Source organism: Bison bison, unplaced genomic scaffold, assembly GCF_000754665.1.
Source record: "Bison bison bison isolate TAMUID 2011002044 unplaced genomic scaffold, Bison_UMD1.0 scf7180017864451, whole genome shotgun sequence".
Taxonomy (NCBI): Eukaryota; Metazoa; Chordata; class Mammalia; order Artiodactyla; family Bovidae; genus Bison; species Bison bison.
This window is the reverse complement of record NW_011495013.1, coordinates 2,708,367-2,731,521: the sequence shown is the minus strand read 5'-3', so window position 1 is coordinate 2,731,521 and position 23,155 is coordinate 2,708,367. Positions and strand designations below refer to the sequence as shown.

At 39.6% G+C, this 23,155-nt stretch overlaps 1 protein-coding gene across 1 annotated transcript in view; it reads right to left on the bottom strand.

Annotated features, from left to right (window-relative positions):
* The window catches only part of GRXCR1 (glutaredoxin, cysteine rich 1), a 134,644-nt gene extending 111,720 nt beyond the window's left edge, over positions 1–22,924 (bottom strand). The window contains exon 1 of the mRNA XM_010858853.1: positions 22,523–22,924. Within this exon, the coding sequence (XP_010857155.1) occupies positions 22,523–22,924 (402 nt within the window). The remainder of the gene's footprint in view (positions 1–22,522) is intronic.
* Positions 22,925–23,155: the final 231 nt, after the last annotated feature.

The window sequence follows — 23,155 nt, the reverse complement described above, 5'->3', positions numbered from 1 at the left end:
CTAGGTGAATACAACCACAGGGGCTCAAAGGTCATCTTTCCCAGCATCAGGGTCTTTTCCAGTGAGTCAGCTCTTTGTATCAGATGGCCAAAGCATAGGAGCTTCAGCTTCAGCATCAGTCCTTTCAATGAATACTCAGGGTTGATTTCCTTTAGGATTGATTGGTTTGATCTCCTTGATGTCCCAGGGACTCTCAAGAGTCTTCTCCAGCACTACAATTTGAAAGTATCAATTCTTCAGTGCTCATGGCAACCCACTCCAGTATTCTTGCCTGGAGAATTCCGTGGACAGAGAAGCCTGGCAGGCTACAGTCCATGGGGTCACAATAAGTTGGACTTGACTGAACAACTAACACACAACCTTCTGTATGGTCCAGCTCTCACATCTGTACATGACTACCAGGGTCCAGCCCTGGTGGATCCAGGGAATTCAAAGGGGAGACGGCTTCAGTGATCAGGATATGATAGAATTAAAGATATAAAAAGTGGTTAAATAGGGATAGCTCAGAGAAGAAATTCAGTGGAGAAAAGAGGCTGAATAACTTGGTTTACGTGGAAAACCAATAAAATTCCAAGACAAGGAATTTGAGCCACCTATGTAGACTGCAGGCATCCTCCCATTCTCCCGAAGGAGAGGAGACACTAAGGCCTCCCTGGTCAGATCTTAGAAGCCCAGGCAAAATTAGTAGGCTTGGCGAGCCTCCACACTCCAGATGGGAATTCAGCCAGAAGGTGAGAGAAAGAACGACATGGGGAGAACAAGCTTCGGTGAGCAAGGCCTGCACTTTAGTTTCCAAAGTAGTTTTTATACCTTAAGTTGTGCATAGAGGATAATGGGGGAAGGGGTAGAGTCATGCAAGGACAGCAGTCCTTGATCCCTATCGAAGCCAGGCTTTCAAACTTATCATATGCAAAAGTTTAGGTGATTTACATCATCTTCTGGCCAGGAGGGCTGTTAACATTTTATGACCCTTTCTTCAGAAAACTTATTTTTCTCTAAAGGTGATTATTCTAAAGTCAGGTGCCACCCTCTGAAAGCATTAGATAAAGTTGCATTTCTATAGGGCAAAAGTGTTGTGGGCTATAACAAGAAAAGAATTAACTCAAGGATCCAAAGTTACAAACATTAAAGCTATTACTTACATTCCTATACACCAATTATATTAATCAATACACTCTCAGGGACATAGTAGGTAAGGGATATGGAAACTTAGCAGCAAACATTGGCCCAATAAATGAAAACCCTTCACCAATATAATTTCTAATCAACCCACTATACTATACTAATAATCTTCTAACTGCTCAAAGGAATCTGTATTTAGACAGTTTAGAACATCTCATGCCTCTCACGGTTGGGAGGCTGTGAACAATCACATGTGGCCGGAAGAACCTATTCAGGCAGGCTAGAGGACTTCCAAAGGAGTTTGTGAACTAAAACACTCTTGTCACGCCCAGAAACTTTATTAACTGGAGCTCTAAGTTAACTCCTTCTCCGAGAGAGGTGGTGGGGGACAGCCCCCCATAAAGTCAGAGGTGTAGGTGAGAGCACAAAGCAGTAAAGTAGGTAGACTCTGGTTTTGGGGGTAGATGCTCAAGAATTTCCAGGGGGACTCCTGAGGCTCAATCCCGCCTTTGCATATGCCGAACCTCCTTCCTCATGACCTTTGCCACGGGCAGAGTTCCTCATGCTGGCTCCCGGCACATGACTACTGGGAAAACCATAGCTTTGACTAGATGGACCATAGTCATCAAAGTGGGCTATGTTTTTTAATACACTATCTAGGTCTATCAAAGCTTTCCCTCAAGAAGCAAGGGTCTGTTAATTTCATGGCTGCAATCAATCTGAAGTGATTTTGGAGCCCAAAAAAATAAAGTCTGTCACTATTTCCACTGTTTCTCCATCTATTTGCCATGAAGTGATGAGAACAGATGCCATGATATTAGTTTTCTGAATGTTGAGTTTTAAGCCAACTTCTTCACTCTCCTCTTTCACTCTCCTCTTGATAGAGGCTCTTTAGTTCTTCACTTTCTGCCATAAGGGTGATATCATCTGCATGTCTGAGGTTATCGATATTTCTCCTGGCAATCTTGATTCCAGCTGGTGCTTCATCCAGTCCAGCATTTCTCATTATGTACTCTGCATATAAGTTAAATAAGTAGGGTGACAATATACAACCTTGATGTACTCCTTTCCCAATTTGTAACCTGTCTCTTGTTCCATGACCAGTTCTGTTTCTTCTTGACCTGCATACAGATTTCTCAGGAGGCAGGTAAGGTGCTCTGGTACTCCCATCTCTTGAAGAATTTTCCATGGTTTGTTGTGATCCACACAGTCAAAGGCTTTGGCATAGTCAATAAAGCAGAAGTGGATGTTTTTCTGGACTTTTCTCCCTTTTTCAATGATCCAACGGATGTTGGCAATTTGATCTCTGGTTCCTCTGCTTTTTCTAAATCCAACTTAAACATCTGAAAGTTCACAGTTCATGTCCTGTTAAAGCCTGTCTTGGAGAATTCTGAGCATTACTTTGCTAGCATGTGAAATTAGTGCAATGGTGTGGTAGTTTGTGCATTCTTTGGCATTGCCTTTCTTTGGGATTGGAATGAAAACTGACCTTTTCTAGTCCTGTGGCCACTGCTGAGTTTCCTAAATTTGCTGACATATTGTGTGCAGCATTTTCACAACATCATTTTAGGATTTGAAATAGCTCAACTGGAATTCCATCACTTCCACTAGCTTTGTTCGTAGTGATGCTTCCTAAGGCCCATTTGACTTTGCATTCCAGGATGTCTGGCTCTAGGTGAGTGATCACACCATCATTGATTATCTGGGTCATGAAGATCTTTTTTGTATTTGCATGAAGTACACTACATTAAATAAACAGGGTGACAATGTACAGCCTTGATGTACTCCTTTCCCAATTTTGAACCAGATTGAAGCAACTTAGCGGCAGTAGTTGCTCCATATCTGATTTTAAATGTTGCTTTTTGACCTACATACAGATTTCCAGGAGGCAGGTAAGGTGGTTTGGTATTCCCAGCTCTTTAAGAATTCTACACAGGCAAAGGCTTTTGCATAGTCAATGTGGCATAAATAGATGTTTTTCTACAATTCCCTTGCTCTCTCTATGATCCAACGGATGTTGGCAATTTGATCTCTGGTTCCACTGCCTTTTCTTTTTTTAAAAAAAAATTTATTTATTTTAATTGGAGGCTAATTACTTTACAATATTGTATTGGTTTTGCCATACATCAACATAAATCTGCCACAGGTATACACATGTTCCCCATCCTGAACCCCCTTCCCACCTCCCTCCCTGTACCATCCCTCTGGGTCATCCCAGTGCACCAGCCCCAACCATCCTGTATCATGCATCGAACCTGGACTGGCGATTCATTTCATATATTATATTATACATGTTTCAATGCCATTCTCCCAAATCATCCCACCCTCTCCCTCTCCCAAGAGTCCAAACTGCTACTGCTGCTAAGTCACTTCAGTCGTGTCCGACTCTGTGCGACCCCAGAGACGGCAGCCCACCAGGCTCCCCCGTCCCTGGGATTCTCCAGGCAAGAACACTGGAGTGGGTTGCCATTTCCTTCTCCAGTGCATGAAAGTGAAAAGTGAAAGTGAAATCGCTCAGTCGTGTCCACCTCTTAACAACCCCATGGACTGCAACCCACTAGGCTCCTCCATCCATGGGATTTTCCAGGCAAGAATACTGGAGTGGGGTGCCATTGCCTTCTCCAAAGAATCCAAAAGACTATTCTATACATCTGTGTCTCTTTTGCTGTCTCACATACAGGGTTATCATTACCATCTTTCTAAATTCCATATATATGTGTTAGTATACTATATTGGTGTTTTTCTTTCTGGCTTACTTCACTCTGTATAATAGGCTCCAGTTCTATCCACCTCATTAGAACTGATTCAAATGTATTCTTTTTAATGGCTGAGTAATACTCCATTGTGTATATGTACCACAGCTTTCTTATCCATTTGTCTGCTGATGGACATCTAGGTTGCTTCCATGTCCTGGCTAAATTCAGCTAGAAATCTGAAAGCCCTAGGTTCTTGTACTATTGAAGCCTAGCTGGAAGGATTTTGATCATTACCTTGCTAGCATGAGAAATGAGTACAATTATGTGGTAGTTTAAACATTCTTTAGCATTGACCTTTTCTGGGATTGAAATGAAAAACTGACCTTTACCAGTCCTGTAGCCACTGCTGAGTTTCCTAAATTTGCTGACATATTGAGTGCAACACTTTAACAGCATCATCTTTTAGGATTTGAAATAGCTCAGCTGGAATCCCATCACTTCCACTAGCTTTGTTCTTAGTATTGCTTCCTAAGGCCCACTTGAATTCACACTCCAGGATGTCTGACTCTAGGTGAGTGGCCACATCATCGTGGTTATCTGGGTCATTAATACCTTTTCATATAGTTCTGCTGTGATTCTTGCCACCTCTTCTTCATCTCTTCTGCTTCTGTTAGGCCCTTACCATTTCCATCCTTTATTGTGCCCATCTTTGTATGAAATGTTCCCTTGGTATCTACAATTTTCTTGAAGATTTCTCTAGTCTTTCCCATTCTGTTGTTTTCCTCTGCTTTGTTGCATTGTTCACTTAAGAAGGCTTTCTTATCTCTCCTTGCTATTCTCTGTAACTTGGGTTCATTCCCTTTCTCCTTTGCCTTTCGCTTCTCTTCTTCTCTCAGTTATTTGTAAGCCCTCCTCAGACAACAGTTTTGCATTCTTGCATTTCTTTTTCTTTGGTATGGTTTTGGTCACCGCCTCCTGTACAGTGTTACAAACCTCCACCCATAGTTTTTCAGGCAGACTGTTCTCCAGATGCAACCCCTTGAATCCATTTGTCACTTCTGCTGTATAATCATAGGGATTTGATTTAGGTCACACATGAATGGTCTAGAGATTTTCCCTATTCAGTTTAAGTTTGAATTTTATAAGAAGGAGTTCATGATCTGATACACAATCAGCTTCTGGTCTTGTTTTTGCTGACTGTATAGAGCTAGCTTCTCCATCTTCAGCTGCCTATACATATGTATAAATACATATATAGGTGTATGTGTATATATATATTTATATATGTGTGTATATAAATATATACATATATATCTATGTATATCAGAGACCTATTTGCTTACTCCTTGGAAGGAAAGTTATGAGCAACCTAGATAGCATATTCAAAAGCAGAGACATTACTTTGCCAACAAAGGTCCGTCTAATCAAGGCTATGGTTTTTCCTGTGGTCATGTATAGATGTGAGAGTTGGACTGTGAAGAAGGCTGAGTGCTGAAGAATTGATGCTTTTGAACTGTGGTGTTGGAGAAGACTCTTGAGAGTCCCTTGGACTGCAAGGAGATCCAACCAGTCCATTCTGAAGGAGATCAGCCCTGGGATTTCTTTGGAAGGAATGATGCTGAAGCTGAAACTCCAGTACTTTGGCCACCTCATGCGAAGAATTGACTCATTGGAAAAGACTCTGATGCTGGGAGGGATTGGGGGCAGGAGGAGAAGGGGATGACAGAGGATGAGATGGCTGGATGGCATCACTGACTCGATGGACGTGAGTCTCAGTGAACTCTGGGGGTTGGTGATGGACAGAGAGGCCTCGCATGCTGCAATTCATGGGGTCGCAAAGAGTCGGACACGACTGAGCGACTGATCTGACCTGATTTGGATACTTACCTCACTGCTTTCAAAATATATCAATGTTTTAACTTATTTGGAATGGACTTAGATTAGAGATTCTTTTTAGGTAAAAGCAAGGCATCACAAAATCAAAATGCACTCCTTCTTTTAGTCCTCAAGTACCTAAAGAACATTTATTATATAGTCAAGTACTGTGTTAGGTACTCAGGATATGGAAATTTAAAATACAGTCCCTTATGAACCTATGTGGAAGGCTGGGTAGTAAACAGATTTGGGTGTTAGAGTTAGTGTTGTAATAAGAGTTATAATAAGGATATTTCAAGAACTACAGAAGCATTTAGCACTAACTAGGGGGAACCATGGAAGCTTCAAGGAAAAAGTCACATCTGGTGTTAGCTGAAAACATTGTGTTAACTAAGAGAAAAGAGTGGTAGCATTTCAAAAAAAGAAATGAGTATACACCAAAAAAAAAAAAAAAATCAGGTTATATTAAATGAAAAGGTCTGACTAGGATACCTGTTTTGGTGTTGACAGTCTGTAAGGAGACCATGTCCAGGGATGAGACAGGAAGAGTAAAAAGGAAACTCACGGAGAGCCTTACATGTCATGTGTTTCAGCAGACTTTTGTGTTCCACCCCACAATCCTGGCTTCAGGAAACAGTCCCATATAAGTGTCAAGTCACTTTGTACTGACAGAAACTCACTGAAAGTTTGTGTCCACATCTTTTGCTTTCTGCCCTAGGTTTTCTCCAACTCCTCAATGAGAGGCACTGGAGGAAGACCACCCAGCCTTTAGGTGTTACAGCACAGAAGTGTGTGCATGGACGGGGTGGGGGACATGTAAACCTCTTGGGGCAACCCTCACCAAAGGGGAAAAGTTCATAAATACTTACCCTTATGGCTGGTGTGGACTCTGAAAGGTGTTATAGACAATCCCAAGAAGGCCCCAGTGGGAACCAGGATGGAAGGAACCCTAGTCTCCCATGACAGTGATTACGGCATCTCCGTATCGGCTTTATCTCCTTCCTCCCCCACACTCCCCAATCTCTCCCTTCTGCCGTGAGATTACTCCCCAAAAACTACCCACACACAGACCCTTATTTTACGCTCTGATTTTGAGAGGAACTCAGGTTCATATCCCAGGCTGAGAAGTTTTATACGTAAATGCTACAGAAAACAATTTGCTTACTTTTAGCAAGGGAGTAACATGATTAGATTTTTAGTTCCATGAGGAAATGATCAGCCAAAGGCAAGCCTGGGGGCTGGAAAACAAAATAGGAAGAGTTTCTTCATGTCTATTGCAACATAAACTTACTAAGCAATCTCCAGAAGTAAATGGGTTTTTTAATGAGAAAATAACATAATGACCTTAAAAAATGGCTAACCAGATGGCACTTTCTGATTGCATTTTAGGAAAAGGAAAATGCACTAGCTCTGGTTCCAGGAAAAATGACTAATTAGTTAGATTTTGGATTTTGGGGTTCTCTTGCTGTTCACCTTCTCCTATTTTGCGATTCTTTTAAAAAAGCTTCTGGTAGCCATGATCTGCTGGTAAACTGCTTCCAGGGGAGGGGGAAAAAAGCACTAATTTGTAGTATTTGCTGATCTCTGTGCTAGGAACACTCCCACCATGGCCAGTTTCTAACTGCAAAGGTTTTGACAACCAACTTGCAGATTTTATGAATACTTAACCATCTTCTTCCCACCACACCACTGCCATTTCCCACAGGAAAGGACTCAGGCTACTCAGAATTCTCACAACCAACTTCCTTTCTATCAATATGAAACTGCTTTCCAGTGCAGTGCTATAGTGAGAGATCCCAGTATCCTAAATTTTGATCCCTTCCTCACTCAGCATCATTCCTCCACTATCTCCAGATATCATTGTATGTTTCCAGGGTGTAGTGGATGCTGTGGGGTCTATCCCTGACTCTCCCTTCCCTTCACTATTCTGGTACTCTCTGTTGTCATGAGTGGTGGCTGCAAACTGTTCTCAGCTTCCTCTCCCTTTAGACAGAGAATTACTCCCTTCGTCTAGGAGACTTGGGCGGGAGGGCAATTATGGACATTACCCAGAACCACATACTGGCCCACCAGTATTAACAGCTCATCTAAGTAAGACATGATGAGCAAAAACTACTAAGTGCCTGACTGTAAGACACATATGCTCCAGAATGTGGGAGAAAATCCCAATAAAGATCCAAGAATTTGCAACTCCTGATGAATTATTTAGGAGTCTCGTGATCTGGGGCATGCTGGAACTTCCCCTCAAATGGAAAGGATGAGTTGTTGTATTTTGCACCTTTTCTTTTTTGGCCACACCACACGGCATGTAGGATCTCCAACCAGAGATCCACCATGCTCTCCCTGCACTGGAAGCACAGTCTTAACCAGGACGGCCAGGGAAATCCCTGCACCCTCTATCTCTAAGTAAAAAGTGCAGTGCTGGATGGGGTTAGCAGACACACACCCACTTATAAGAGGCACAGAAGGCTGCCAGTCTTATAGTAAGGCTCACAAAAAGAAGGGCTTTGCAACAGCTACAGGCCAAAGTACAAGTAGCCCTGAAGCGCCCAGCAGATCCCATGTTACTAGGGCTGTCTGAAGTGGACAAGGACACTCTGTCAAATCTCTGGCCAGGAAAGATGTAGCAGCAACCTCTAGGTTCTGTATCAAAACCATGCTGTCTGCAGAAGAAACTATACAGTATTGAAAAGCAGCTTCTGGCATGGCCAGGCCCCTGGTAGAAACTGAGCATTTACCCTTCCAGACTAATATAATTAGTCTGGATGTATACTACTTTACAGATGTATACTGTCACAACCACAAAGTCATTTAAGATCGAGTAGGTCTAGCAACAATTCATCAGAAAATGAAATAAGATCAGGCTCAAGCATGTTCAGAAGGCTCAAGTAAGCTACTTGAATAGGAAGGAACACTGGCCCTACCATATACCACATCATCCAGAACTGGATAGAGCTATAGAAAAGCAGCTTGAAAGCATAGATGATGCATCAGCTTGGTGATGACACCTTGTGGGAAAAGGTATCATTCCTCAGGATGCCAATTACACCTTAAGCCAGTGGTCATTATAAGATGCTATATTGCCAATATCTCGAATTCATGGCTCCAGGAACCAATGGGGAGATATAAGAATGCTCCCATTCACCATCACTTGCAGGGACTGACTTGTGCTTTCCTTTCCTACAACTTTAGCTATCATTAATCCCTTGGTCCCAAAAGGGGCCACTTCCACTAAACAGCATAGGACAGGGCCCATTAAACTTAAAGCTACAGCTGACATGTGGTTACCTTGGGCTCATTATAACAGTGATCCAGCTGTCATAAAAAAGGAGCTATCACACTGGATGGGGTAATTGACCCTGACTGTCAAAGGGATAAACTGCTGCTATATATTAGGGACAGATAAAAATCAGTTTGGTGCTCAGGTACCTCTCTTGGTACTCACTTGGTTTTAAATGTAAATGGGCAAGTACAGCAATCACTGCCTGATGAGGGTACCAATCACCAGAGGCTCGGAATCCCCTGGGACTGAGAATACAGGCACTCACCCATGCAAGCTACGGTTATGCTAGTTAAGAGGAGGAGGTCTACAGTGGAAAGTAAGAGAGGGATAAAACAAAAATCACTCTAAGACCAGCTACAGTGTGGGGGTTATAATTTATCCCACTAGCTCCCCCATTAACTGGGGCATGGCTGTGCCTGGATGGAATAAATTTCATGGGAGAAGCAAATAAGTCTGAACAGTGCAAGAAGTGGACTATAGTGGATGCTCCAGGTTTCCCCCAAAACGCTGGGTCACCCACCACCACCCCCCCCAGCCACTGTGAATAGTGCCTGCCAAAAGCTCACAGCTTCCCCTTTCTCTGGATCAATGTTTCAGCAGAATGGATGATGCCTTTTTACTACAGACATTTATATACACACATAGACACCCAACAGCCAATGACAGACAACACAGGCATGACAAACGCCAGCCCCTTCCTGAAAACAAGGACAAATCCATGGTATAATTTGTATTCCAAGCATTCAGGCTGAAACTGGTCTCTAGACAAGATTGCTTCTTTGCTTAGCTTTCTTGCCACCCTAAACTGTACCCTCCACCCCTTTTCTTCCAAGAGTGTTCCCTTAGTAAATCACTTGTCTCAAGAATCCAATCACAGGTTCTCCTTCAAGGGAACTTCAACTTAAGACAAAGGAGATCTCTGGAGTAAGAAAAATAATGGAAAAATTTCAGATGGAAGATCAAAACAAAGGTCAAAATATTTGAGGACAAATGTTTTTTCATTGCTTTTTCATCAAATCAGGATGTTGTCAGCTTATATCATGTAAAATAAATTAATATCTGACTTCCAAGTTTGCTATAAGGATTGAAGAAATAGTATTATAAGAAAGATGTGTGTGTGTGTGTGTGTGTGCTCAGTCATTTCCCCCTGGACTTTGCAACCCCATGGAATTCTCCGGGCTAGAATACTGGAGTGGGTTGTCATTTCCTACTCCAGGGGATCTTCCCCACCCAGGGATTGAACCCATGTCTCTTGAGTCCCCTGCATTGGCAGGCAGATTCTTTACCACTGCTCCACCTGGGAAGCCCATAAGAAAGGTACCTAAGTTAAATTCTGTATGTGCAGGCATTCAAAAAAGGATTGCTCTCATTATTAATACCAATAGAATTGTTTAAATAATTTTTTTAAAGCTTGTTTCTGACTAGTGGAATCTGGAAAGCAGCAGCAGCAAGCTAAGAGGCTTGCTGAGAGAGGTCTGCCCTGCTCTGCATGCAGAGAGCTGCTGTCTCATTGTCCTCCTCAAATGGGAAGTGAGTCCCCCTCCCTGCCTATGGAGCCCTGAGGGGATGCTTCCAAGGCAGGCGTGGAGGAGGAAGCTGTGGGAAGCCTCCCCATGACTGTAGTTTGACTCTGTAGTCACTGTGTTTTGTATTTTATTTTGTTTCTGATTTAATGAAGGCAAGCAGGAGGGAAAAAATAAAGCCATATGCACTGTATAGGAGAAGTTCATTTCTGTTTCAGGTGGCTCAGCTTAGATCAAGTGTGGCTGACACTCACCTTTTTAAAATTACACAGTCAGGCCCTACTCTAGATATAATAGGTAAGTAATATACTTAGATGTTTATGGCAATGAGTTGATAATAAGTTGTTTACCATCCTCTCATGTCATTTGATGTTTGACGGCATCACTGACGCAACGGACATAAACTTGGGCAAACTTTGGGAGTGGTGAGGGAAAGAGAGGCTTGGTGTGCTGCAGTCCACGGGGTCACAAAGAGTTGGACGTGACTGGACAAATAACATGTCATTTGAGGTTTCTGAAGTTCTAGTATTAGAATAATGAAAGCCATCTGGTAAAAAGCTTCAAAAAACTTTTTTAAAAGGTAAAAAGCAACAAGAAAAAGGGCTAGGCCTGAAAAAAACAGGTATGGCAGCCAGAAATCAAAAGGAATGGATACTGAAAAAATATTAAGAAATGAACTTGAAAAGACAGGAAAAAACAAGGACAGGTAAAAACAATGCACACAGATTATACTATAAGATCACTATTAAAATGCTTCTGCATGGTCCAATGTGAGCCAAATTGTATAAAGTAAAAATTAAGTCATATCACAGATCTGGATGGAACCGGATGGCTGGGTGGCATCACTGATTCAATGGATACGAGCTTGGGCAAACTCTAAGAGATGGTGAGGGATAGAGAGGCCTGCCATGCTGCAGTTCATGGGGTCATAAAGAGTCCAACACTACTGAGAGACTGAACAACAACAGAGATCTTGGGTAACGGTGTGGCAGGCACAGTTGCCTGCTTACCCAACAGCTGTTTCGAACTCCAGGCTCCATGCTGTCCTCTGCCACAGAGGCAAAGCCATAACTCATATTCCCAGTTTTCTATTATAGCAAGGAGTAGCCATAAAATTCTATTCTGGACATTAACTGTAAGAGAATGCTTCTGAGAAATTTCTAGAATTTTCTTTTCTGATAGAAGAGGCGAACCTACAAAGGAGCTCTCTTTTGCCACTGCTCCCTTTCTGTTTTTGACTCTGGTCTGGCAGCCATCTTGGATCCAGGAGGAATTTCACAAATAAGCCAAGGACGATACAGCAGAAAACAGGAACTGGGTTGTTTACCCCCTTATCAAGCCATCAAACAACCTCAGCAACAGCCTTTTCTGAACATCGCCTGAACTGATAAAAATGAATGTATTTTAAGCCATGTCTAGTAGTCTACTCTATAGCTTACAGCAAAATACATCCCATATAAATACAAATAATCCCTTGGATTAGGGTTGAAAGGTATAAAAAGTCAATCCAGGCTATTACTAAAGAAGAGATGGGAGTTATCTCTACCCAGAAGGAGCAAGCCAGGCTTTCAGGATGACAGGTGTTGTGGAGGAATGCGCAGACACAAGGCACGTGGGTGGCTGGCTGAGCTCACAGGTACAGAGCCAAACTGACACACCTGTGGCCTAGCAGCCACAGGAGGTTAGAAAGAGAATGGAAGACAAAGGCCCACGCAGGGACCGAGCCAAGACAGGGTCTGGAACGGAGGAACTGGCCTCTGGAAAACAGGTTTGTGTAGCAGAGGCTAAGCCAAGCCCAGGGCCAGCAGCTGAGTTTTTTCCCGAAGAGAAGTGAGTGCAGCCAGCAAAGCTTGCTGTACCATGAAGTCTTTTCAGGAAGTCCCATGCAAGCCCTAGTTTTAAAAGATGTTATATGAGGAGAAGAGCATCTCTAAAGACTTACAGAGTCGGGTCAGAATTCCTGCCTCTGTCCGTTTGTAAACACCACGGTACTCACCATGTTTGACAGGAACTATGAGTTTATCTGCCTCATGAGAAGGAATTTAGCTCCTCTGAGGATAAAATCATGCTTTGTTCATCACTGTGCCCTCACTGCCTACCAGAGTACTTAGTTAGCAATGATTGATTCAGTTTGTTTGAGGGATGAATAACAGAAATAACAGTTTTATTCACCATGTACAATGTGCTAGGCATTATGTTAAATGCTATATACTCAGTAGTTCATTCATTTCATGGGAAATAGTTACTATCATTATCCCCACTTAACTGAAGAGGAAACTGCGGTTTACAAAAGTTAAGTAAATTTCCCTAGGATACTCAGCTCGGAGTTTCAGACTCTGCATCAGAAACCAGGCCATCTCCCTCCAGAGAATAATACTGTTACCCATTAATGGAGGGAAAGAGAGCACAAAAATCATTTAAGACACTACCAGAGAATTAGGACATTTGTTTCTTCTTTCTCTCAGAAAGGAAATTGGGGCTTTGTTTCTTAGACACACTTGGTTCTTTTCTTACTCTTGGGAATAATTGATAGTGCTGTTTTTAAGGGCCCAGACATAAAATGAAGGCATGCAAGATGGCAAACCCAAACGTGCAAACACACTTCAAGCCTCTTCATGTGCTACATCAATAGATGTCATTGTCCAATAAGAGTCACATGTCCAAGACTACAGTCAAAGGTCGTAGAAGTGCACTCCTGTCTTCAGGTGGCAATGGCAAAACTACGTCAGTGTGCCACAGGGAAAGGGGAGAAAAAACAGCCAATAATTTAATCTGCCACAAAACCTTAGTTTTCTCATAGATAAAATAAGCCTACTACACCTACCAGTTGTGGTATATAGACTAACAGCCACTCCAAAGGGGTCATGCCCTAGTCCCCACAAGCTGTGAATACGTTACCTTAAATGGCAAAAGAGATTTTGCAGAAGTGATTGTGTTAAGTGATCTTAAAGTAGAAGGATTGGCCTGGATTATACTGGAAAGCTCAGTGTAATCATAAATGTCTTTATAAAAGAAAAAAGGAGGTAGAAGAACAAGAAGAAGAGATGTAACAGTGGAAGCTGAGGTCACAGTGATGTGAGACCGTGGCCAAGGAATGCGCAGCCTCCGGAAGCTGTAAAAGGCAGGAACAGAAAGGTCATAGTCCAGTTAAAACCTGCACTTTATCCCCATGAGACATTTCAGGTTTGTGATCTCTAGAATTGTAAAGTAATAAATTTGTGTTCTTTTAAGCCACTAAGTCTGTGGCATGTTGTTTCAACAGCTGCTGCTGCTGCTAAGTTGCTTCAGTTGTGTCCGACTACGTGTGACCCAGAGACGGCAGCCCACCAGGCTCCTCCTTCCATGGGATTTTCCAGACAAGAGTACTGGAGTGGGGTGCCATTGCCTTCTCCAGTTTCAACAGCAGTAAGAAGCTAATACATTAAGTGAGTCATTATCACTGTCCAGGAAAGTCCTGAATATGGATTACTGCAGGCTTTATTTTTCACATACCCAGCATGATTAATCTGGATGCCAAAGGCCTTGTTTTCATTTCAGGAGGGAATCGTGAGTCCTGCGTCATTGAAAAGAGGAGTGTTTACTTGGGCCAGTTTGGAAGGAGTTCGGCAGAATCTCAGGACATGAGAGGCCATCACTTCCATTAGATGCTCCACAAGCCATATGCTGGTAGCTGTCAAAGGGAGGTGCTCATGAAACAGCCAATGGGTGACATGTGAACCTGGCTCTGCAGCAGAGACAGCGAGCAGTCAAGGAGAGCTGCTCTGCCAGCACTGGTTGCTTCTAGAGGCCCCATAAGTAGGGTTGTCCACAGCTTCTCCATGCTGACCCAGTTCTAATCCATGAAGCCCAGAACCCCAATCTCTAGACTCACCAACTTCCTCTAAGGTCAAAGCTCATTACCTCTCTTCCCTTCCTAAGATGACCTTCATTTAGTCCCCACCAGTCTGGGACTCTTAACTTCTCCTTATTCTCTTTCTGCTGACCTGTTAAAACATAAATCCCCAGTGCCTCCTCTTCTAACACAGACTATCTCTTGCAAATCAATACTTTGGTTTTCACTACTCTTTCCAACTGTGGACTAGCCAAGCTTTCAGAGTTTTCATATAATAAAGATCTTTAATTCCATAGCATTTCTTACATAAGAGATACATAATGGAGGAACTTAATTCTTTCATGGCCTAATTTTGTTGTTTAAAGATCAATAAAATAAGGAATTCTTCTCTAATTTGGTCTATTAACTGTGGGGGAAATTACATGAACAAAATGCAAATATTGGGTTGGCCAAAAAGTTCATTTAGGTTTTTCCATCGCATCTTATGGGGAAAAAATTTAACGAAATTTTAGGTCAATCTAATATATCTACTTCTTTCCTTCTAATGAAAGGTTCTAAGACATAAATAAATTGTCAGCAGTTAGGTGAGATAATGAATTATAAGAAAAATAAAACTAAGCAAAGGGATCCAAAGTCTTAGTTGAATGGATTTGTGTATGTAAATAAATTGTCCTTAACCAAAAAAATTTGTATATTTTATTCTGTGTATCATTTTGAAAATTCATTCCAAGCAATAATGATTGAGGGATTCATATAATTGTATAGTATGCTAATTTATACACCATTAAATGTTCATATTGCTTTTATACAAAATCCAAAACACTGGTTTTAGGAGAAAATATCAGAAACTCTGCAAGTGTGAATATGCCACTCAGAGGATGTTTGTCTAATCCTACTGTTAAACTGCTTTTATAAAGTTTGGAAACATCAGGCGTTAATTCTCTAATTGTGTGGTAACCATGGGCTGCCAGTAAGAGTTCATCAAACCATTTCAAGTCATCTTATAGAATCTGCAGGTTTGCTCAGTGTGTTGTTCTAAAGTCAGAATTGAAATAGCTTCATGGGATCTTCACACAATTAAAACCAAGCTCCTACAAATTTAAATTCATGATGATACAAGGATTCTGATAAATAGAGGAAAATGAAATATTCCAATTTAGATATTTATTGCACTAAAGAGATAAGATTTTAATAAGATTCACAGGACTTGGATAAGTGAGTGCTAAAGGGCAGAGTAGTTCTGCCCTTTATTGGGGACTTATAAGGTCAAAATAAGTATCTTTAATTACATAGATTACCCTTCAGTTCTTATATCAAGATCAGAATGAAATTAAAAAGCAAGAGTAGCTGAAGAAAAGAATGTAATATAATGACAGTCTGACAAGAAAAAAGACTAAAACTGAGAAAAATATAAGCATTGGCAAATGAAGAATGGGGGCATGGCTATGATAGGTCATTGAGCAAACAGAGGGCGAGAATCCTCTGGAGATGGGAAACAATGCCAGTGTTGTATCTGAATTCTCCCAGAGATCACTTTATACAACCATTCATAATACACTGCTCAATCTTCCATGGAGGCAGAAATTAAGTTTTATTCCTCATCTTATCTAGCATAGTCCCTGCTCCATAATAGATATGCAGTAAATGGCTATTAAATAAAGGATTGAATGAACATTAACGATAACTCATATCAATTAAAGATAACTCACATCAATTAGAGAATTGATGGGAGCAAGCTATTAATACTTCACCATACAAACTCTATTCCTATCCAATATAAGAAATCTCCAAACACAAAGAGAAGTTAACCACTAAGAGTATGTCACTAAATTCATTAACTCAAAGAAAATATTTATTGAGGTCCTAATTAGTATCACAGTATAAATACTGTTATAAAAAGTACCAAAGGGATGGCACGTGGAAAGTGGTCACAGTACTCTACAGTTTACAACAATTCTTTAATTGTACACAATAATATATCAGTAGCTGGTGACTCAGCAGTAAAGAATCAACTGGAGAATCCACTGATTCAATCCTTGGGTTGGGAAGATCCCATGGTGAAGGAAAGGGCAAGTTACTCCAGTATTCTTGCCTCGGAAATCCCATGGACAAAAGAATCCAGCAGGCTAAAGTCCATGGGGTCTCAAAAGAATCAGACGTGACTTAGTGACTAAACGACAACAGTACAAACTTATATTCTGGTGCTTTTTTTCCTGCTTCTTTGATGATGCCACCTAATTTCTTAACGTAGCTTCCTGCACCATTTGAAATTGTATCAAAAATCCTAGAATTTCTTGCCTACTGATAGCTAAGAAGGCCATATTTCCATTAGTAGATGCTTGTTTTGATAAACTATTGCATAAGAATTTCCCCAGATAAATATGATTTTAAATCCCACAATTTAATGTTTCATATACAGAAACGAAGCACAAACTGTATTAATTGATTAATAATGATACTACCTTATAGAGTTGCAATGAAGAGCAAATATGCCAATGCACATAAACAATGGGAACAGTGCCTGGCCTTCAGGAAGTACTTAAGCAGCCTTAACCATTGTCATTGTTTTTCCAGAGTGGTCCAAACAAACCACTGGGACTTAAGAGTCATCAAGAGTATTGCTTCCTTTTTTCTGGAGTATTATTTTATTATCAAAGCTAGATTCAGTGAACCAGAGATGGATAAGAAGTATGTCCAGAAGCTTCTGCCAATACAGATAAATAGCTGTATGCTAAGGTCAGTGAGCAAAGCTGAGCAGCTGTTTCCTTGAGTGAATCAAGCCATTCCCCTGCTGTCTCAACTTCTCCAATGTCATGACAATTCAATCAAATGATGTTATAGAATTACAACTTAAAACTGAATAGAAGCTATTTAGCTGCAGAAAAACCTCCCCTAGGTGAAGATTGAAAGTTTAATGGATGATAAATTTAAAAATCTTCTAACCAGTTGTTGAAATTTCAAAAGACCAGATGATATCATATCATGATATATTTATTCCTATATATCTTCATATCTGTTATTACAATATTTCAAAAGGCAAAGTGAGGAATTTTTGTATAGAGTGTTATACTTTTAAAAATGAACAAAACTAAAACAGTGAAAGACAGTATTCTAGCTTTGGGTCAAATAACTGATTTCTCTGATATCCAGCTATTTAAAAACAGATATCATCATAATAATATCCTCCTTATTTCACAAAAAATTTAGTACAATTAAGCAAAATAATGTTTGTAAAACCCTTTGCATAATATAATTGTTCTGCAAGTGCATTATTATTTTTATTATATGTCTTGAAGTATTAGAATGCTCATAAATACATGTTCACAAGCTAGAGATATGCATAGACATACACAGATGGAGGTTATATGTCTAATTTGAGTTCTTTGAAAAGAGCCACCAAATTATAGTGTGTGCTATAATTACTTTACTTTTTTGCATCTATTTTTCTCTAATACAGAAATGTCAAATTTGTAGAAAGAGAGGGAACTAAAATTATGGAAATTATTTAGGCAATTCTAACAGAGTATGCTTACTAAGTTTGAAGATAAGATCAAGAAAACATTACCATCTGAAATGTAATTTTATAAGAATAAATCAGAAAACATTAATGACCTTAATTATCTGCATCATTGACCACTGTAAGAGCCTTTGGAAATGATGTTGCTGCTGAGAGAAAAGTGTGTCTCATACTTAATCATATGAACTGGGTGGAGAGCTTGAGCAATACAATTGTGTAATTTGTCTTGCATGAGATAACAATGAATAATTTTTTAAACAAAAAATAAATTTTCTAAAATTTTCAAATAATGAGGAAAAGTATTATATAGATGGAAATATTCTTATAGCAGAATTTCTTAAAGATAACTAAAAAAGAACACCTACACTGGTAAGATTTCTGGACCTGTTTCTAAACCAACTAGAGATAGATAAATTAGGATACCAATAGGAAACCTGTCTATCAGTACATCTTTATTTATCTTTGACTCAGTAAAGACCCTCCTGATAGTCTAACCTGATCAGAGTAAAAAATCATAGATCAATACATATCTTCTTATTTCCTCATTAAACAATGAAGTCATAAAGAACACTATGAAATATTTTTCATTAAAATTTCCTTGTACATCTTGGTCAATAATTCTTGAACTTTACTATATGCAAAGTGAAGTGAAAGTAGCTCAGTCGTGTCTGACTCTTTGCGAGCCCATGGACTGTAGCCACCAGGCTCCTCTGTCCATTGGAATTCTCCAGACAAGAACACTGGAGTGGGCTGCCATGCCCTTCTTCAGGTTACCATATGTAAGAACAACCTAAACAGCTTCTGATACATGCCTATTTCCAGGCCATGACTATATTCTAGGCTTTCAGATTTCCAAATCGGCCTCTCTTAAGCATTACATCCTGTGATCTCTGGGAGAGATGAAAAAGTCAGGCATCTGAAAAGTCATAATTTAGACCATCACCAGGCCCTTGAATGATTCACTAACAAACCACAATCTACAAGGGCCACTGGATAATCTAGGTAACCTTTTCTCTCTGGGTCCATCACCACCCTTAAAAACCTTGATTCATACTGCACACCTTCAATAACCCAGAATTTTATAGGGCAATTAATTGACTAATGAAATAAAAATTTGTTCTATATCCTTTTTATAGACAACTTCCTATTAATTAATAAATGCTGCTCAGAAGTATAAATGTTTGGAGTAAAAATTATTTCAATGACTATTCTTTGCACAGTTGAAAATTTTGCAAGTCACTTACCAGTGTTTTATGAGATGGTAATAACATAATGGAAAACTAATAGAGAGAAAGCAAAGTGATTTGCATGGCTTTTCAAAGATGTTATTTATATTTAGGGTTTCCTCTCAAGTTTCAGGTTGAGTGCTTTAAGATTTTATAACTTAATATCTTAAAGGAAGAGCAGGGAGAACAACCTGATCTTCCAGCACAGTTCCTTTCTTCAAGATTCGCTGTGCGAATCTTTGTGAAACTTAACCAAATATCCAAGATAGGACTCCTGACTCCTCAGATTTTCCTCCCTGAGAGAAATTGCTACATTACAGTTCCATCTAGTTAAATCCATCTAGTTAAATTACTTCCCAAGGGATTTGGAAAATATACAGAGATCCAGGGAAGAGGCACTTTCGGCCCCTATACCAACCTATGAGTGTAACTGAATGGTAACTTCCGCTTTTACCTTCTGGGGCTTCTCCGGTACTGCATGTGGGATGCCTGTGGACATGACTGACTCAGTCATCCTAAGACATATGCGTAAGACATTTGTCATCCCTTACTGACATACATATCTCTTAGCAAGCAGCAGTATCCAAGTCAGCTCTCAGCATAATACTGTGTGGATGTCTGTGCTGTTCACACAGACAGTGATGTTAATGGAACCCCTTGAAATGGTGCAGCTAGCAGCTCTGATATAAGGTAGAAGCGACTTTAACATTTTGTCCTGGAGAGATGGGCGAATATCCCCACAAAGATGGTGGCAGTGATAATGATGATGTAACTAGTGACAATGGCCACAATTTGTGAATATAACGTGCTGATTTCTTTACAATTATTTAAAAAAAAAGAATGACCAGCTTGGAAAAAAAAAAAAACTGATTAAATATCAAACTTTGAGAGACCTCTGCTAGTAACCATTATTGTCTTCTTAAAGCATGGAGTGAATAGAATGAGGTTACATTATTAGAAAATGACAGTTTTGTTGGATTTTTATTTAAAAAAATGATGAACCAAATTTTATGCTAGTGTCTATTATTTGTTTTCATACCTTACTCAAGACTCCACATTGTATTTAACTGTGTTGAGCCGCTTCAACTGCATGGAACAAATTCTAGTAAATTCTCTTTTCATTTTTTACTCTATTACCAATATTTTCTAATTTTCCTAATTATGGCTTCTTGGATACACCCATCATTTGAAAGTGGTCATTTAGTTTCCAAGTACATGGGATTTTGTTTATAAACTATGTTTAGTATTAATTTCTCATTTTAATGTTAGTTTTTCATTTAGATGCTTTCTTCTCTGCAATTACCCTCTCTACTTTTCTCAAGCTAACTTTTTTGAGGCATTTCATGACTAAGCCAAAGATCTCTCTTGGTAAAGGTCACACTGCTCTTGAAAATATGTGGGTTATCCTCAAATATTTTTGATATTGATTTCTAGCATAATTCTACAATGATAAAGGAACAGACTCTGTATGATTTCAATACCTCTAGACCATGAAATTTTTGCACCTTGTTTTATGTTCCTGGATATGTTCTAGTGTTTCCAAATTTACAGTCCATTGGAACTTTAATAGAATTTGTATCCTACTGTTGTGTGAAAACTGTATAAATCTTAATTATGTTGAATTGGCTCATAATGCTTTTCAGGCCTAATATATCCTTCTACTTCTCTGTGTATTCATTCTATTAATTTTTGAGAGTTTGATATTGAAACTCCAAGTAAAAATCTTAATTTATCTACTTAAAAAATAATTGTAATATATAGTGGAACTGTATGTAACCTTGTTTTGTATTTTCTAAGTCTCCTGTAAATGTGTTACCATACTTTCATAATTTAAAAAAATTAAAATATAAAAAAACAAAATAGGGTGATGGAATTATGCATACAAATCTAAATAAATATTGTAACCTAATCTAGGACTAAAATTTTGACCTTGGAATTTCCTCTATTTTGTATTTGAGTTTATAGCCTCATTAGGATAAAGCCACAGAGAGGAAAAGCTTTCCTCTTGCAGGCTTTGAAGGTTTAAGGTATTTACTCATAAATGATGGGTTTCTTGGGAGATTTGAACAACAAATTCTAATCCAAGGACCAAAATTAGTTCAGTAGTTTTGTAAATAACCCTCCAAATTATAAAGCAAGTGAAGTCATGACAAGCTGAATTAATCACAAGAACGCAAACAGTTACAAATGTGATTGTTATCGTGTCTTGCTCTACACTTTAGCAATAACAGTTCCTGCACTGGGAGAAACACACAGGCACTCAGATGAACTCAGCCTAATGACCAGAACACCACATAGGATTATTGTCAACCTAGTAAAACACTCACCTATTTCTGATGTTTTGTTCTAACCCCCACCCCTAATCTATAAAATCTGTCATAGGTAAATTCCATATACGAAAAAGACCTTTGATCTGAAAAGCTTTTACCCTTTAGTTTCTTTTCTAAATCTTCAATGTGACCTAAATGTGACCTTTCCCAATACTTCCTTTAAATGAAAAATAAAAGTCTTTGGTTAAATTCCTCACCACTCCCACGTCCTTATTTAATGTCGAGGCACTGGAATATTCATCACAAGAGATCATTTTATTTAAATATTGAAAATAATATACAATGGTATTACAATGAAAAAATATTGGCTTGCTACTTTAATGGTAGTGATTATGAATTCCATTCGTGAAATAAAGATTCCTGTTTTTAACAGAAAATCATTTCACCAGTGCTCCCAGGCAATTTCAAAACCTTGTATTAACATAAGATCATTGCCAATGACCCCAGGATGAACAATGCATTCCTACATTATGGTGCATAATCTATCATATTTTAAAGACTAACTTCTTACTATAAAATCTGGATCCAAACTATACTTTTATAGAAGAATAACTTTTTCAAGTATTGCTCTAGAGTTCTTAAGGCAAATTAATGCAGTAAAGTACCTTAGATGAAATCTGCAATCTCACCAGGAAAGGGAGAAAGTCAAATTAGCCTTTTATCTTCATAACATTCCAACTAAATCCAATTCCACTCAATGTAGCACTCAATCTTTTCTAGTTTAAATGTCTATACAAGTGATGACAAGTGGTAAACTGGTATATTAAAGATGATTAACCAGAAATTAATTCCTAAGCTTTGTTCAAATGCTTTGAACACTATAATCTGTCTTCTTCCCTTCCTTGGCTAAGAAACATATATTCTGTTTTAGTCATTATGTACTAGAAGACTACTTAAATGTTAGGAATTTGGCTTTGAGAAATCAATCTAGTTTGCTAAGCATTTGACCATATTTTTAATTGATGGCTGTTGAGACAATAGCCTAGATGCAGAAGCGACTCATAAAATGTGTAATAGTCATGAATAAGAGAGGCTTGCTTTAACCTGGAGAACAGAGGTGTTGAGACAGTGAGTTAGAAACAAAGATCAGGAAGGAAGGACAAAGTACAATGACTTACCTGTAATACTTTGGTCAAATTGTTAAACAGAGCTTGTCCAGCACTGACTTTATATTTAACACCTCTGATTGTGCCATTCTTGCTTAAAATGTTGACTCTTCTTGTCCCAAACCCCTTCTCGCTGGCTGCCCTTGCTAACACCAGCAGGTTATCCTGGTCATTCTCCTGTTCATCACCTTCCGATCCTATGTGGCCATTCTGCTGGCCATCAGACTCACTGAGTCCATCTAGGCCACAGATACTGGCACATTCAGAATCCAGAGAGCCTGCTGGCCGTCCGTCTTCATACACCTCCCTCAGAACTCTCCCACTGTGAGACGATGCTATCCGAAATCGGACTTTCCGTGGCCTGTCAGTCTCTGGCTTCACCTCCCGCTTCAGCATGGTCCCATCCACCCACATGATAAACAGTTCACAGAGTTCTGGCTCCCTTGTTACTGCATTAGTCTACCTGCCACATAGCAATATCAGAGCCTAATTCTACTGACAGCAGCACTTGCATGAAACTAACATCGCAAGGAAAGAAGATTCCCAAGAACTTACAGTGCATCTCTGCTATTAATAATAAATGTGTGTGTGTGTATGTGTGTGTGTGTGCGCACGCGCGCTATGGTTACCTTTAAACTAAAACCT